At 41.5% G+C, this 16,792-nt stretch overlaps 1 protein-coding gene across 1 annotated transcript in view; it reads right to left on the bottom strand.

Moving 5' to 3' along the window:
• LOC309593802 (cytosolic phospholipase A2 epsilon-like) overlaps nucleotides 1-16,792 on the bottom strand; it is a gene marked incomplete at both ends in the record, with an annotated part of 35,707 nt that extends 18,915 nt beyond the window's left edge. The window contains 5 exons of the mRNA XM_082318880.1: nucleotides 761-892; nucleotides 1,388-1,524; nucleotides 6,606-6,678; nucleotides 15,347-15,436; nucleotides 16,697-16,792. Of these exons, the coding sequence (XP_082175006.1) occupies nucleotides 761-892; nucleotides 1,388-1,524; nucleotides 6,606-6,678; nucleotides 15,347-15,436; nucleotides 16,697-16,792 (528 nt within the window). The remainder of the gene's footprint in view (nucleotides 1-760; nucleotides 893-1,387; nucleotides 1,525-6,605; nucleotides 6,679-15,346; nucleotides 15,437-16,696) is intronic.

Raw genomic sequence — 16,792 nt, 5'->3', positions numbered from 1 at the left:
CATCACTTTAACATAATAAACAGAGACTGGTATTATTGAGTGATTCAGAGTTACAGTTATGCAACCCCCTGTAAGGCAGTGTTGATACGTATGAGCTAGTTGTGAGTGACCTAGTTTGGGTACCAGAAGCAATCTGCCCATGGTAGCAAGAAGTTGCGTGCGAGGTATTTCACTGATCTCATCCATAGACCTCAAAGGGAATCAAGACTCTTTTTCTCATTTTATAGATGGGAAACTGAGAAACAGTAAATCAGTCATTCAGAGCTCCAAAACTGCACTAATTCCAGTAGATGACTCAGCAGGCTCAGCCCTAGCTGAGATATCACTGCAGAGGACAGTGCTGGAATACACACAGGGGCAACTTCAGCTTTGCCTTTGAGGTGAAAGTAGATACAATCAAAGGGGCAGGGGGTAGTGGCTATGAATTACATGGAAAAAAAAATTACGGATTATTCACCCTGCAACAACTGTGCAGCCTTGGTGTTGCTCAGAGATACCTCACAATCAGGTCCCTTCCCTACCTACCACACCGTTTCAATCATATGCTCTTTAATAATTTATAAAAATACTGGAAGGAGGGGCTCAGGCTCTCACATTCATATTTTTTACCACATTTTTTGTGTTTATATTTTAAATGCAATTCACGTACCCATTATTGGGATAAGTTATCCATGTCGGATTCAGAAAGCTCACCCCAAGATTTTGAAAGTGTTGTATAACTCTCCACTGGTTTCTTAGTTGCTTTATTTTTTGCTCTTACCTTTGCGTTGGGCTTAAAACACAGGAGCACTGTTCTTTCAATTGGAAGTTTAGCGATATCAAAGAGCGCACAGAGGAGATGGTCATCTGGAGTAGCAAAATCCTCATCATACGCTGTCAGCTCCAGCACGTTCTGGAAAACGGGGGAGAAGAGGTTTTTATAGTTTCTACAGTCTGAACATCATTAGCTCTAGGGAAGAAGGAGTGTTGGGGATGTGCTTGAGAAGAAAAGTGGAGAAATTAAGTATCATTGCCCTTTGGAAAAACATACTGTAAATCAAATATTCATTCTTCCCTAGTTCACTTTAATTGCTGTAACATGAGTAATACATTGGCTATACCTACACGACAGCTTAGTTGACTTCCTAATTCTGTATCCATCTTGCACTGATTCATATGAGTCTCCAGTTTCCCTAAAACTTCAACACTGAGCTCAGTTTCTGGCCCTCCTAAACAGCACTATCGAACAGGCACAGGAACGCAGTAATCTCTGCTGTTAAACAATTTGAACAGTCCCTTATCTTGTGCCATCTCTTAAACAATTCCTGGGCACAGTTCAGGAGATAGATAGGATCCACCATACACAAAACCTTCAGGCTGCTTCAAGCAGACACCTTTGGCTCCTTACCTTGACCTGACTCTGGATCCTGAAGTAGAAGGTTTCGTTCCACACTGGGTTGTTGGAGTTTCTCACAGTTTTAGTGCGGGACTTTTCACACGTTGCAGTCGGCAGCCACAATGACACATAGCAATCAGCCTGGCTTACTGGGTAGGGAAAGAGGCAAAACAATTGGTAATGTGGCAAAGTCAGTGGTGCTGCATGACACTGGAAAGGTTACTGCACGATACCAACAGCAAGTATGAGTTATTTAAAGGCAGAATGCCTGATGTAATGCAACTCTTTTCAAGATATCTTTCTGAGAGGGGAAAAGCACAGACCATAAGATGACCTAGAACAGAAGGTGGTTTCTGTTCTTCCTTGCATGACGTACAGACAATAGCAATGTTGTGCATAAAAGAAGAGGGTGAGAATTTCTTCTTCTAGTCCGCAACTTTTTTCAGTTTCTCAACCAACAAGCTTTTCTGTGGCATGTGTGCATGCACACACACACTAACCCTCAGTTGCTGTCTGATGAGACAGACCTGGGACCCTCCTCCACCTTTTGAGAAGCGCAAAAGGTCTCCATCTCTGCATTGCCTTCAGTGATTTTCCTGGTGAGGGTTTGTGAAAGAAGCTACAGAACTACCCCTGTTGTAGGAGACAGCAGAGGCTTCCTCCAGAAGGAGCTCATTGAATTAGACAGTGGATCTTAACTAACTGCCACCTCCAGGAAGAGAGGGACCAAGTCTTTCTCCAGAAATGCACCGGGAGAAGGTTAGTGAAGGATATTTCATCCCATATCTCAAAGGCACCTAAATTAAAGTATATCTCAAATGGCTACAGACAAAAATGCGATGTACTGTGTGCCAGGAGAATGCAATGTTTCTTCATGCAGGTTACGCAAAATACTTCAGCACCTTGAAACTCTCTCTTACACAGTTCTTAACAATAAAATGATCAGATACCATGTAATGCAAAGGGTAACTAACTTTGAGAATGGATGTCCTTTGATATGAGACTTTTGAGAGACACAAGTGATGGCAGCAGTAAATAGAGAAGACCCTTCAGCAGCAGGTAAGAATTCTGCAGGTCGATCAGGGGAACAAGAGCTTGTACGCTGATGTGTGGGGAAAGGGAAAAACTCGCCTGGCTGCAATAGCAGCTTTTTCTTGTCTTCTTTTCTTTCCTTCTCCACCAGGTTTTGCCAGGTGTCACCCTACAGCCATTGGCACTGTCTCAAACTGGGTGGAGGCTGCGTTTTATGTTGTTGAAAGTGTATTTGTTCAAAAAAGCTTGCTGCTTTTCTGTCCAAGTCAGAATGAAGAACTGAAATTCAGAACTGCTTGAGAAATTACATAATGCTGTATGATATGTCAACTGACACCTTAATTATTGCTTTTCTACTTTTTAATGCAGAAACGGAAAAACATTTTTAATTCTGTCAAATTGTTCGTAAAAATTTGTGGAGAAATCAACACATTCCTGCAGAGTCAAAAAAACAATATTCCTCTGATGGAAAAATTTGTCTGGAAAATATTCAGCAGGCCCTAGCCCTCTCCCTCTCCTGCTCTTTTCCACTTTCCATATCTTATTTTGGAAAAAAAAAAAAGTTCTGACAGCAGTTTAACCGTCCTTGTCTGGAGTCATATCTTCTGCTTTAATTCATTTCTACCTTTCCACCACTCTTATCTCTTAGCCTCCTTCCCTGTACTTTCTTCCTGACTGTGTTAGCTGAGAGGACATTTCACCTCCAGCATTCAGGTTTCCTCCTCCCCTCCCTTCCTCTCCCCTCCCTCTGCTGCAGGCTGCCTTCCTGCTCTGTGTTCTAGCCCACAGGTGGAAACAACAGCAATGACCCCAGTAGCATCTGATTCCCTCACACAGATGGCATGATGGGCTTTGCAGACTGATGACTCTGAGAATCATGATTCCCAGGAATGCCTTTTCACTTCAGACATTTTGGTTGCATACTATACTCTTTTGCCTCCTGCTCTCCTTACACCCATGCCCACTTTGCATTATGTCTATACCAGGGTCTTTACCAGTCCTGTTGGTACAGATAAACAATAAGCAGCATCAAAAGCCCCACAATTTAAGAAGGATGTGAAGGTCCTTGAATGCATCCAGAGAAGTCCAACAAAACTGGTGACAGGGACAGAAGGAATGTCTTATGAGGAGCAGCTGAGGACTTTGGGTTTGTCTAGTTTGGAGAAAAGGAGGCTGAGGGGCGGCCTCATTGCTCTCTACAGCTTCCTGAGGAGGGGAAGTAGAGAGGGAGGTGCTGATCTCTTCTCCCTGGGATCCAGTGGTAGGACACATGGGAATGGCTCAAAGCTGCACTGGGGGAGGTTTAGACTGGACATTAGGAAGCATTTCTTTACTGAGAGGGTGGTCAAACACTGGAACAGGCTTCCTGGAGAGGCAGTCGATGCCTCAAGCCTGTCAGTGTTTAAGAGGCTTTTGGACAATGCCCTTAATAACATGCTTTAACTTGGTCAGCCCTGAATTGGTCAGGCAGTTGGATTAGATGACCCTTGTAGGTCCCTTCCAACTCAAATAGTCTAGTCTGTTCTATTCTATTCTATTCTATTCTATTCATAAACAATGCAGAAACACTGCAGTGCAGAGATGATGCATGTTGCAGCAGGCTGCCAGGAGACTGACTGCTAACATTGAAAACATTGGTTGCTCATGCCAAATGTCTCCCCAGTAAGGGCAGGTCGAGTCAGCCCAGCCAGTCTGGCTGCCTTACGCATTTTGCCTTACTTAGGTATATCAGTATCTCTCTGAAAGAGGAACAAAGTGTCTCATCTGCATCTTTTCCTTGCAAAGGAAGTTGCTTGTCTTTATTTCATTTATAGACAGAGTTGATTTAAGAAGCATATTTAAAGCTGCCCTCCTTCTGTCTATAAGACACCACTTTTAACTGCCTACTACTTGTCAAATTCCAGCATTCAGTCTATGTGTTTCCAGGAATCATGTCTGGCTTGGACTGGACATTTCGGGAAAGTCTCATCTGGAAGAGTTTAGCTTTTTTTGAAGAATAAGACAGAAGAAAAAACATTAGGCTTTTTCATATTAAAAAAGAAATGCTTAATCATTTCACTGCCAGGTAATAGCCCTTCTACACCTTGCTCCAGAGTAGAAGAAACAAGCTAATTCTAGAGCAGTACTGCACCTGTTCCACCATCCGTTATTCAGGCAATGTCAGAGTAAGGATCTCCCAAACCAGAGTTTGCATTGGGAATACCGTGTTTAATAACCCTTGCTAGACTTAGGCTCCATGAATAATTTCTTTTTGAATGGATATATTTTAACATCCACACAGTCCTGTGACAATCATTTCCACAGTTCACTTGTATATTCCTCTTATTAAACTTCCTGTTTGATAATTTTATTGGGTGCTCCTTTATTCTTGTATTGTGAAAAATGGTGAAAAATTACTCTTTATTCACCTTCTCCCTCCTATTCCTTTTTGTAGAGACAGCTTCCATGTTGTCCTCAATAATCTCCCTTCCACTCTTAATGCCTGTAGCCTACTTAGTCCCTCTGGATGTAAAAGTTGTTTCAGGTCTGTCATCATAGTGCCTTTCTGCAGCTTCTTTTGTTACTCAGTGTCAGAGGCTTTTGCAGTGGACCTACTGAACATATCCCCCTCAGAGGACTGTATTAGCATTGATTTGGTTCTGTATGACTGTTGTGTTTTGTTTTTTTTTTTTTAATCTGGGAAATTCTATGCAGATAATAATGCTTTGAAGAATTTTGAAACTGCAAAAATAGGTATTCAAGTATGTCTGGAGATCCTAGAAGTAATGATACTGATTTTAAAATGTTTTAAAAGTAATTCTGTATGACTACTGCATGCCTTTATGTTTATCATTGGAGATCAATGACTGTTGGCTATTTGGCTGGCAAAGTACTCTGTTCTACTGATGTGATTCATCATTCTTGTATCTTAACTGTACTTTGAGATACAAAGCATATCAAACAATCCTTAATTATATGCGTAGATGCAGGCAAACTGGTCAGCTGTGTATTTAATGCAAAATATTGATTCAGTTCTGCTTGCACAATCTCTTTCTACAACCTACTTATTTGTGATTTTGTCTTGCCTCCTGACACGCACAAGATCTGAGATGAGTCCTTGATGAAACTTTTCTGTGTTATTGCGTTATTACATGTGTGCCACAGCCATGGACCAGGAGGGAGATACAGGCACAGAGAGTGCGACCCAATGATATGACCAAAGATACCACTAGCATATCCCTCACTCGGAGCCGTGACACAGGGAAGTCCTCTGATATACCTTCCAGAAAAACATGTCACAAACACAGGGTAAGGTGGGAATAGTACTGCATGGTAAATCCAGATCTTCGTCTTTCAGGACATCTTCCCTGGCTCTTCCTGTGCAAGAGGCTATAGTGCTGATGGCTGCTGCTCACAGTGAAACAGAAGAATCAAGAGAGACAGCAGGGTTACACCATTTCCCTTCCATCCTCACCCTAGAGCTAGTTTCAGCATCCTTTCACAGGTTGTCACACAGCCGTATTGATTCAAAAGAAAACAAACTGTTGAATTGTCTATTTTGTGTGAAATGCCCCTCCTTACTGCACATGTGAGTAGTGCATGTCCTTTAACTAAACAGTGGTATTTTCCTTTCCTGCTCACTCACTTCCCACCACTTTCCTGCTGTGTGACTCACACGCTTGCACAACTGCAAGACTGCTGCACGAATGTTAGAAAGGACAAGGCTTCCAGCTCTCAGTCAGCATATTTTTCGACAGTCATTTCAGGGTAACTAATAATGGCATTAGCCTGGTGGTAATGATTTTAGAAAGTTTTTTCTTGTTCATTTCATCTGTGTCAGAACCGAGACTGAGGGGGTGAAAAAGTTTGCTCCTCCCAGCCACAGTTCCCAAGGTGATACAATCCAACGGCACAATGGTCCCTTCCTTTTGAAAACACAGGATGTGGTCTTTTTCATCTACCTGTGTCAGAAACTTTCCTTTCTTTGTGAGAAAATACTTATCCCCAAAACCACATTCAAGTCTTATAACCAACCAGAATGCACAGGAATAACATTCAATGAAACAGCAGCAAGCAGCAAGGGCTGACCTGGTTTATAACAATTAGTTTACATAAACACTGGGTTATTTCAGAAACACTTGGGAAATGTTGCTATACAGTTATAAAAGAAAAATTGTTGCCTGTACCCTGAGATACCACTAAGAATGGAGATACTTACAGGTGTCCACTCGCTGGAGATTTCTCATCCGGATGATCCTTACAGTCAGCAGGTAGCAGGGAGAGGATTCTATCTGGAGAAGAACAGTACAAAATGGAGTATGAATAAGAGGGGGAAAATATCAAATATGCAAACTAATCGAGTGCTACAAAATAATAATACAGTCGGTAAAAATTGTGTCAACCATCTCACTATTCTGCAGATGAAAATCTGCAACATAAGCTTCTGCTATTAAAGAAGTCTTGTTTTAACATTTTATACATTTCATTGTCTTTTTGCTGTGTTGGTCTGAGAGTTTGGATTGTTCATCATAGCAGAAAAGAAAGGGTTAAATCCCTGTCAACTGATACTGTCTGTGAGAGGCTTGCAAAACCCCTTGCTCTGAAATTGCAGAGTTTAGCTCTACAACATAGCTACAGTAAGTCTCTTGAACAGAGTAAATGCACTGGTGAGCACCATGATGGAGTTGTCAAAATACAGGCAGTCTTACTCAAAGTTACAGCCAATCCCTTAGTAACCACCCATGAGGTCCCATCGCATTGAAAAGAGCACTGTCGTCACTGACTCTCACCGGGTAAGCCCGAAGTACTGCTCTCAGAGAGGTGTTTTTGCCTTCTGCTTCAAAACCATAGATTTCTCTTTTTTCCCTTTACAGTTGTACGGGAAAAACAGTAACAATAATCTGAGCTTTTGTAAATCACGACTATGAGACAAACCAATGGCTGAGAATTGTTTCCAGAGGATTTAGGGGGTAAGGAATTAGGTATGGGCTGCCGTTGGGGAAAAACAAAGAACAATACCCCCCTCCAAAAAACCCTTAAGATTGAAAGTGCTTAACATCCTTTGGTCCCTTTGAATGTCTCAGCCATAACCTTCTATAAAACAAGTCTCTCCAGATTTTGGGACTGCAGGGACCTCTTCCTATTTATTATTAGAGGATAATGTGATTTCCTTCTTCTAAGGAAGGCGATTTCCTGCTGGCTTATTACATAAAGCAGTCTCTGGCTCAGACCTATCTGCAAAAGGCTACTCTGACAAAGCCAATGAATAAATCAGCATTTCCTGTGGCTGTGACACACGGTCATTTCCTCACACTCCTAGAAACATTTCCACCTGCATAAGTGGTTACAACAGAGCCCTCCAAATCATTCTTTTTGACAACTGCTATTTTTATCAACTGATTTCCTCTCATTTAGAAGCATCCTTCTATTTCTATAGCACTTCAGAGACTTCCTAGAATGACTGTAAACAAGCAGACAAAATAGATGTTAAAGCAGATAAAGAGAAGCTGGAAGAATCTCACTTAAAACAATATGTGTAATGTTGCCAATTTTTTTTTTTTTTTTTTAAGAGAACAGAGCAAAAAGAACCTTATTTTCAGATGGGAAGACAATTAGGCCTTCTTTGTCACAAGAAATTACTTTTTCAATGTGTGTTTAAAATCCTCTCTTTTCTCTCCTAACACATCATGTTATGTTAAAAAGTTTTTGCTGAGGTCTTAAAGAGGGTTTCTGCTTTTGGCCCTCCTCTATGTGCCTCAAGAATTCTTTGTTTTCTTCTTTCTTTAGTACTTCTTAATAAAATTCACCCTCAGCAATCCATCTACCTTCTATTTCAAGTGTTCTCAAAGAAGAAAAAGTCTAACAGAAGCTGCAAAATTTGCAAACAACAATTGATGGAGGGGTATGTCCTCAGAACTACCCCATGCAAGAACACTGGTTCACATTTCAGAAACAGCATAGCCATATTAATACAGTTCTCCACCCAGTTAATTAACCCTTCTTCTCAGCTGGGTAATTAGCAAAGGCAGATCACTACACTCACATGTTAGGAATGAGCTTGGGCACCTTAGCATATGCCCTAGAAGGCAGAAACTTATTGTTTGGTAGGATCTGCATAAGCATGGGGCAATTCTTGCAGCCATTTATCTCGGGAGATTGTGCAAGGCTCTGCCAGCTCCTGGATCAACTCCAGCTATGCTTCCTCAGGCAAATGACATTGCTTGAGTGAGAACCGATGGATTCAATATTTGCAAAGCAGTTTGAGATTCTTAATTAGGAGACATTAAGGAAGTGCAGTGGGTTGGAGTTTTTTTAATTATTATTACACCATTTCTGCCATCTGATCACCTGTCTCCTGGTTCCCATGTAACGATTTTCTAATGTGTAAGTCAAATTTCCCCATCTGGTGTGGGGAAATCAATTCTGAGAGACAGGTTTCACAAAAAGACTTACCGAAGTCACAAAAAAAAAAATCAGTGACTTCACAGAAGCTACAGAAATCAGGATCTGTGGTTGCCCTGGGGGATAGGCAGATACCACCAGCCAGTTACCTGAGGAAGAGGCAGCAGCCAGGCATTAGCCATCCTGGCAGCCCTGGCACCTGCCGGTGGCCGTAGAGAAGACAAGGAGAGCAGAAATCACTGAGTGATCAGGCCTCACTAGTTCTACTGCTCCCAGGAGGATTTACTGTTTTAATTAATTCCAGTAACATAATAAACAAAAGAAATGTATTTAAATAGCAACAGTGACAACCATAACATGATGTACTAGGGTCTAGTTATACAAACAAAGAAAACAGCAGCTATGCATGCATAAAGCAAAGGACAGAAGTTCTGTTATTCCCTTTACTTAAAACCTGTTATGATCTCTTTAACAACAAAAAGGCTGCTGCTTTGTCATGAAGTTCCACATACAGAGAGGTTTCCAGAACAGCCTTGAATGGTAGAAGACCCCAAGCAGTGTCCTGCCCTGGGGCTAACAAGGACATATTACAACACCCATTTAACACTGTCACATTGTAGCTTTGCTTTCAATAAAATCAATACTGATGTGGTCATTCTGTGACTGTTTCACTGATTGTCAATCTGTTAGCTTGTCTTCAGTTCAGTGCTTCTCAAATTGCACTCATGCGTGCTTCATGCACACGCACATATAACACAGCTGCATGCAATATAGCACACTGTGATGCCAGTGCACGAGCAGGGTGTACACTGCTAGTTTCTCTGTACTCCCAGGGAAGCAAAGTTTTACTGGGATTTTCCAAACAACAGCTCCATCAAATGTAGAGCAGACCTCATAGTCTCTTCCTCCAATTTTCCACCACTTCCCGTAAAAAAGAATAACATGGTATGGTACTTGACACCAAGTTACTATGTTGGTGGAAGTAAAGGATTCCTCTGTCATGTGAATGATTCCAACTTTCTCCCACCTGGGTGAGTAAGAATTTGAAAACAGAAATTTCTCTGTCCTGAGCACTCTGGGGATGCAGGCTGTCTGCATTCCTGGCAGATTTGTGCTTTGCTAGGTCTATCCCAGCCCTCTTTAAAGTTACGCTTATATCCAGATGTAGGTATGTGTGGCATGCATCTTGAGAAGCACTGCTGTAAATTACTCCACTAGTTTAGCTGTATAATACATCCTGTCACATCACAAGTGGCTGTGGATCTCCAAAATGACAATACTCCTTAATGAGACAAGAGTCCATGAGACCAGAGGATAGATATTCTTCTTTACCTTTTTTTTACTTGCTTTTCTCTCAGTACCTTTCTTCAGCCTCTAGGCTTCTTCTTCTAACAGACTCTTCCAGCATGGGCTATTGCTAGTAGCATCTTCCCAGCTTGTGATATCAATGGTATAGACATTCACCACTGCGCCATGCCTACAGTAGACTACCCCAGTCTCACAATTCCACAACAGTACAGTCAAATGTATGCTGGGTCAAGGCATATTTTGGTTTTCAGTGTTAGCTCCTTGTTTTACCATAGATGTTCAATCAGTTGGCAGAATATTGTAGCTGCCTTCCCAAAACAGAGAGCAGTCATCCCACACCACTGATTCAGAGAGGAGAATTTACTCTTGAACCTCCAGGGGCAACCAACACATTCTCGGTCTTGATTGTTGCCCTTTTTTAGATTGGTATTTATTCCAAAACAATCATAAACTAACAGAGAAATGCTAATGAAGAGATCCTGAAATTCATCTTCAGTGTGTGTGAAAACTGTATCATCACCAAAAAGCAGCTGTCCTCCAAGCAGGTGCTCAGCTGTTGCTTTTCTACATGAAATGTGGAATGCCTTCCACCTGGTCTTGTGAGGAGGCAGCCTTTGCCATGCTGGATGAAAACTTGTGATGAGGAAGCAGAGAAAATTATGTGCCACATTGTGCTGGTGTTATTACCTATTTCAGTGCAACTGCACTGCATGCTGTTCCACAAGCCATCCTACAAAGATCAGATGAGATTTAAAAATACCTTGAGAACAATCAATTTACTTTTTCAACAGTTGAAAAAGGCCATTTCTACAGGCCAACCCAAAAAATTTTGTGTTATCTATGAAAACCATGAAAAGAGCTTCCTCTCCACCCACACATTTTTCCTGCATTCACCCAATAATAATGCCTCTATCCGTTTCTATGTCATCTCCTGGCACAGCAGCCTTTCCTGGCAAAGATAGCTTCCCTGCCTTGACTAAGGTCCTCCTGCATTCCTGGCCCAGTGAAGCATTCTGCTGAGATGAAATCACTCACAGGATGTCACCGGGGCACTCCTTTCTTCATCTCCAGGTGCTAATTTAACTAGATGGTAGCCAGGGACCAAATCAAAAGAACTAAAATACCTTGCTGCTTACGATGTATATAGAGCTGGTAATGTGTGAAGAAGTGCCTATCCTGAGCTGTCTGAGAGTCGGATCTTCTTAGAGAATGTGCATCCTCAAGTTTTTTACATTTGTAATCGGGATGCTTCAGGCTGTGAACATCACTCAGCCAAGCCCTGCCCCAGCCTGCTGGAGCCTATCTCCCACTGCTGTGGGATGTGCCAGGGGACCCCACTGTGGCACACTGCCTGGGCTGAGCGCAGTTGGCTGCTGTGTTTTGCCATGTCTCTGAAGCTCTTCCTCATTCTGGACAAACCTGGGCTCCAAGCCGGAAAAGCAGTCACTCTAATTGCTTCCTTCCTTCACCTCCTCCAGGCGCTGGGGATGTGGCACTTCCATCAATGGTTGTGGGGCTGCACAGGGGCTGGGAGGATGCTGAGGATCACTGCTGCCACCGGCTGTTTTTTACAACCCGTATGTTTCATGTTTTTTATTAGTAGCATAACTTCTTCTAATCAGACCACCTTTTCACCAGAATTAGCTGAAGTCTTGGTTGGGTATCGGTGAATTAAAACTCACACAGCTGGATGGAAACACCCCTTTCATGCATATGGTCACAGTAACCCTGGTTTCAGCAGGGAAAATTTATCTGTGCCCACAGGAGCATGACAGGTATATGCAAGGCCACAAGAATTGTGTCCTTCAGATCATTGCTTCCTCATACATATATCTATCATAGGACTCTGAACACTTCTGAGTAATAAGACTGTGCACTTGATACTGTGCTTGAAACACATTTCCAAAAAGCAGAACTTCAAATATTGATCAACACAACATTCTCAGTCCACAGTGATCCCAACTTCTGCAGAGATTTATTATTTGACTGGTAACTCAAGCTAGTTGCATAGCCCTTTCAGTACTGTTAACATTGCCCTCCATCTTCAGTGTTTTCAGATGTTTAACAGCCACATTTTTTCTGATTTTGAAAAACAGGTCCATTTGAAAACATAGAGCATTCAGCTGCATGTTCAAAATTATTTCCATATGTAGAACTGTAGCCAGGGTAGTCCATCCGTGAAAAGACGGAGCCCTCTTATACTGCTTTGCCCTTTCCAACCAGAAGAAATACAAGAGAAAGAAACTAGACTGAACATTAACCACCTGAGTGTTAAGACTCGTCACACCTGATTCCAGATAGCTGTAAAATAGGTGTTTACATCTGACAGCTGTTAGGCATTTCTGAAGTCTCATCCTAAGGTAGACATTACCACAGGGCGTGCATCACACCCCGAAAATCTCTGTTTCTGACTACTGATTCTCAGGGGAATCTAGAGGTCTGCATCAGACACAGATGGTTTACATTTTTTATGTCAAATATGGATAAGACAAATCATATTTCAAAGGTATGATGGGAAGTGGCATCCTTTGACTTTGCAAGGTTTATTTTTGAAGTGGGAGGCATGCTGGACCATGTCATTTCAGCAATCTGTGTTTTAGGCATCCCCATACCATCACTCAGGGTGGCATGGGAGGCACCTGGGCTGAGAACAGCTTCTGCAGCTGAGCAGAGCCACTGCTGGTGCCACGCTCCTGCAAGCACCTTGGGCTGGGGGTGGCTCAGGGGTTGTTGCCTCCTCCTCAGTTGCTGGTGAGCCTGGGGCTGGAGGTGCTCCTGACAGCAGGCATTTGCCCTTGTGGGAGACAGGGACCCCATGTGCAGCACCAGCGAGGACCCAGCCCTCCTGCCTCAGCTCTTGGTTCACATGGTGGAGTCCCACCTTTATCAGAGGCAGCAGCTGCAACCTCCTCCTAACCTCGCCATGCAGTGTGGCAGGTCCCCACTCTTCCCATGATCTCAGGAGCCACTTCCAGCTTCCAAAACCCAGCAGAAGCCAGAGCTCCTGCTTTGCACAAGGGTGAGAGTTTAACCTGCCCCTCTTCTGTTAAAGGGCTGCTGTTCTCACAGCTGCACAAACCCTGCAAGAACAAGGAGCCCTTGCCTGGCAGGGAAATGAGGTACCACGTGACCTGAGGTATGAGGCATCTTAGCCTTGTTAAGACATTGCTCATGCTGAATTTAGAACTATGCATCCAATTTATCCCCTCCCCTTCCTTCACATTAATTATTGTATGAGACCTGCTGCAATCCTTAAATATTTTAATATAAGCACTGATGTCTGAAATACCAGAGCTGGCTCTGCCTGCTGCCTTAGCATGGGGCAAAGTACCAGTCAAGGCCTGAATAATATAGATTTCTTAATGCAGATAAAAATCAACATGTTGGCATAAAGGCACATGCAGTTGCTGGGATATGCTGTGGTATGTTTCTAACAGATGATCCCTCTTAGCAGGCAGAGACCCTCATATTTACATCTTCTGGTAGTTTCAGTGATGAAAAATTTACCTTTGAGAAAAACTGAGCAGAAGATAAGAGCAGGTATGTGTTCTTCACATAAACACATGATATGCTGCAGTAATCAAGTCATGATCATGCAAGTGCATAGGAAAGAGTGCTATGTTCTGATCATAGAAGAAAAAAAACAATGACTATGTAGCCAGATGCAAGAACGACAACTTAGTCCATCACCAATGGATTGTCATGAATTTTTGGAATTTTGAAATGTGAAAAATAATCCTTCAGTGAGAGACAGGGGCAATATAGTGGTCTAGAAGAAGGTTATGGTTCCATACACAGAAGATGATTCTTTTGGTCCACGACCATCATCCCTGCTCCCTCAAAATTTCATGATCCTTAAATGCCTTTGATCTAAGCCTATATCCTGAGCAGATAATGGAAAAACAAACACATCGCTGCGTGGGATTAAGAAATGGAGACAAGAAGTTACCTGTTATATGTATAATTATCATAAGTAATTATAACCCAGGCGTTCAAATCTCTTTGCTTTCCCTCACCATGATTTTGGGTTCCTTACCCCTTGTAAGGAACAAATGTTACAGCAAAGACTGATCAATTTCAATCAAGTCTGATCAACAGGTTTTTGGCCTGTTTTTAGTATCTACAAAGTTCTTCATCCTATACATGGTCCAGAATTTCGGTATCTCCACAGGCTGGAGATACCAGACATTATAAGCTAAATATTTGCAAGATGAAATGCCACAAAGACCCAAGACTGATTGAATATACCCTGAGAAAATACAGTATAATCTTTTAATGCCACAGTTTGGTTTGGGTTTTTTTAAATAAAAATCCTAATACTGGGCAAACACAAAAGCTAAACTTTGAAAAGTGTACGTGAAAAAGTAAAAATACCCTGAATGTGAATAAGAATTTGTTTTAATTTCTGGGTGCCTAAATTGTACCAGGACTATCTGGTAACTAGCTTATCAAAACGCTCACCTGTCTGCCTGTTTACAGTATTACTTCAACTTCCAGATAAAGTTCATTTTCAGCTTCATTTTGTCTCAGTATAACTTGTCTGCATTGATTATAATGCAAATTTCCATAGAATTATCTGGCTCAGAAGCCAGTCTTGGGACAACATTGTTATGAGAGTCACATTTCAGCTTCTCTAGTCCTGACAGGAAACAATGCTTGTACTTACTGCACAGATAGCAAAGTAGCAGAATGAGAACCCCTATCAAAATCAGTAATTATTTCTAACAAAAATAAACCTACGACTGATCTTCAAACAAGAGAAATAGCTCTAGCACATTCAAACATCACTCCTTTCACATGATCCCGTTACAGATTTTTTCTGATGGAGCACAGAAGTGGTGAAAAATCAGGGTTCAATAATCCAGGACTCCCCCATAAATTGTTAAGATAGAGATTGCACTGCCAAAGCCATTAGAGCAGAACATGCATCACTGTTACTTTTGGCCCTTTCAGTTACAAAAAGCATTGTGGAACAGAAAGCTCACCAATGGATTTCTTGTACAAGTAAGCAAGGGATTAAAACAGTAGATATTCTGCATGCTCCCAATAAAATATAACAGAGAAATACAACAAGAAATTCTGAAAATCACAAATATAAGTGGAATAAAATGACCCAAACAATAAACTTAAGGGCTTTTCCCTTGTAAGACTTCAAATGCCATCATTATTTATCTACCTGAGCCTTCTCCCCTTTTGAGCAAAACCAAACCGTCAGCCCTCTTTGGTTCAAAATTCTCTTGTTTGTAATACCTTGAAATCACCTTTGTCTGGTACAGTACTTTCTTCATTTTCTTCTTGCAGTTCACCATCTCCCAAAGAATCGATGTCTGAGTCTTCATCCTGAAGAAAGAAAGAAATAAATTATAAATGATAACATTAAAACAACAACAGCAGCATTATCAGGGTAGATAATTAATTCCTACTTGAAATAACTTATGCTGAAACCCCAATTAGAACAGCTGTTGGTTACACCCAGCTGTGTTACAGCGCTCTGCATAATGAACAAACCACCGTGTCATTCGGCACACACTGGAACAAAATTCATGCCATGGGTACCCTTTCAATGAAGGAAGAGGTGTTTCAGCTGTGAGATATCCAAAAGGTGCCTCTGCATTTATTCTGTGAAAAAAGGTTTGATTTTTGTTTCGAATGTGATCTTTTGGCAAGCTGCTTCTGCTTTCAGGAGTATTAAATCTCAATTTAAAAAATCCCAGAATCTCGTCTCTGTGTTTGAACCCAGAGCATGAAACATGTTGCAATCGCAAAATTTTAAATCTAACATTTCAATTTTTTTCAGGAAATAGAAGTTCCAAAATAATTCTACAATGTAGGGTGCCCCTTTTGAAATGCTTTGTAGAAAAACACCATTAAAGGACAGTTCCTATAAAAAATGTCGAAAGTATTATGTTTCTGTTTCCAGAGTACTTTCTGAAGCGATGTGCCTTTGTCCAGTCAAACAGCACACAGAACAATGTATAACATACCACAGTTAAAATTAACTGCAAATCTTGAAATGACCCAGAGAATGCAAAGCAAAATGGAAAATTCAGAACAAAAATGCGAATGTGGAAATAAAATTCAGTTCCCTATCCCTGTTCTCTATCCTGTCCTTATCCCTTTTCCAATAACAAAAAATGGGGTTATCACATTAATACACATGTCAAAATTTTGCTATTGATACAGAAATATTATTATTTAATAAAAGTAGCATTTAATTATGGAAGAAAAAGGATTTTTTAAGTCTGGGTCTGGATTCAGGCTGACAATTCAGTCCCCTAAAAATGGTTTCCTTCCCTGTTCATTTTTTCCACTTTCTCTTCTTTTTCTGTCCCCTTGCTATGCCGACTTCTCTCATTTTGCCTATGAAGCTGAGATCTTTGGCTCCAGGGGAGTCAGAAGGACTTTTGCCACTGATAGCCACAAAGAGAACATTTCATCTTAAACTCCTTCAGGCAGAGACATTGCCACCTAGTCCCATCAGACAGTAAGTTTGTACAGTAGCTTGTATATAAACACACTCACAAAGCAGGATTTTGTTTTCTGTCAAAAACACGTCAAATGCAGTGGACCTTAAGCAAACTTTTAAAGCCATTTTCTTACCTGTAGTGCTTTTGCATTTGATGGCATCATGGCGTTCCCTGGATTCAGGTAATAGAGTGTTTCTGGCACCTTCACGGGCAACACTTCCTGAGACAT

Source organism: Platalea leucorodia (genome assembly GCF_965183815.1).
Source record: "Platalea leucorodia genome assembly, chromosome: 7".
Lineage (NCBI taxonomy): Eukaryota > Metazoa > Chordata > Aves > Pelecaniformes > Threskiornithidae > Platalea > Platalea leucorodia.
The sequence above is the reverse complement of the archived record's forward strand: the minus strand, read 5'-3'. Positions and strand labels throughout refer to the sequence as shown.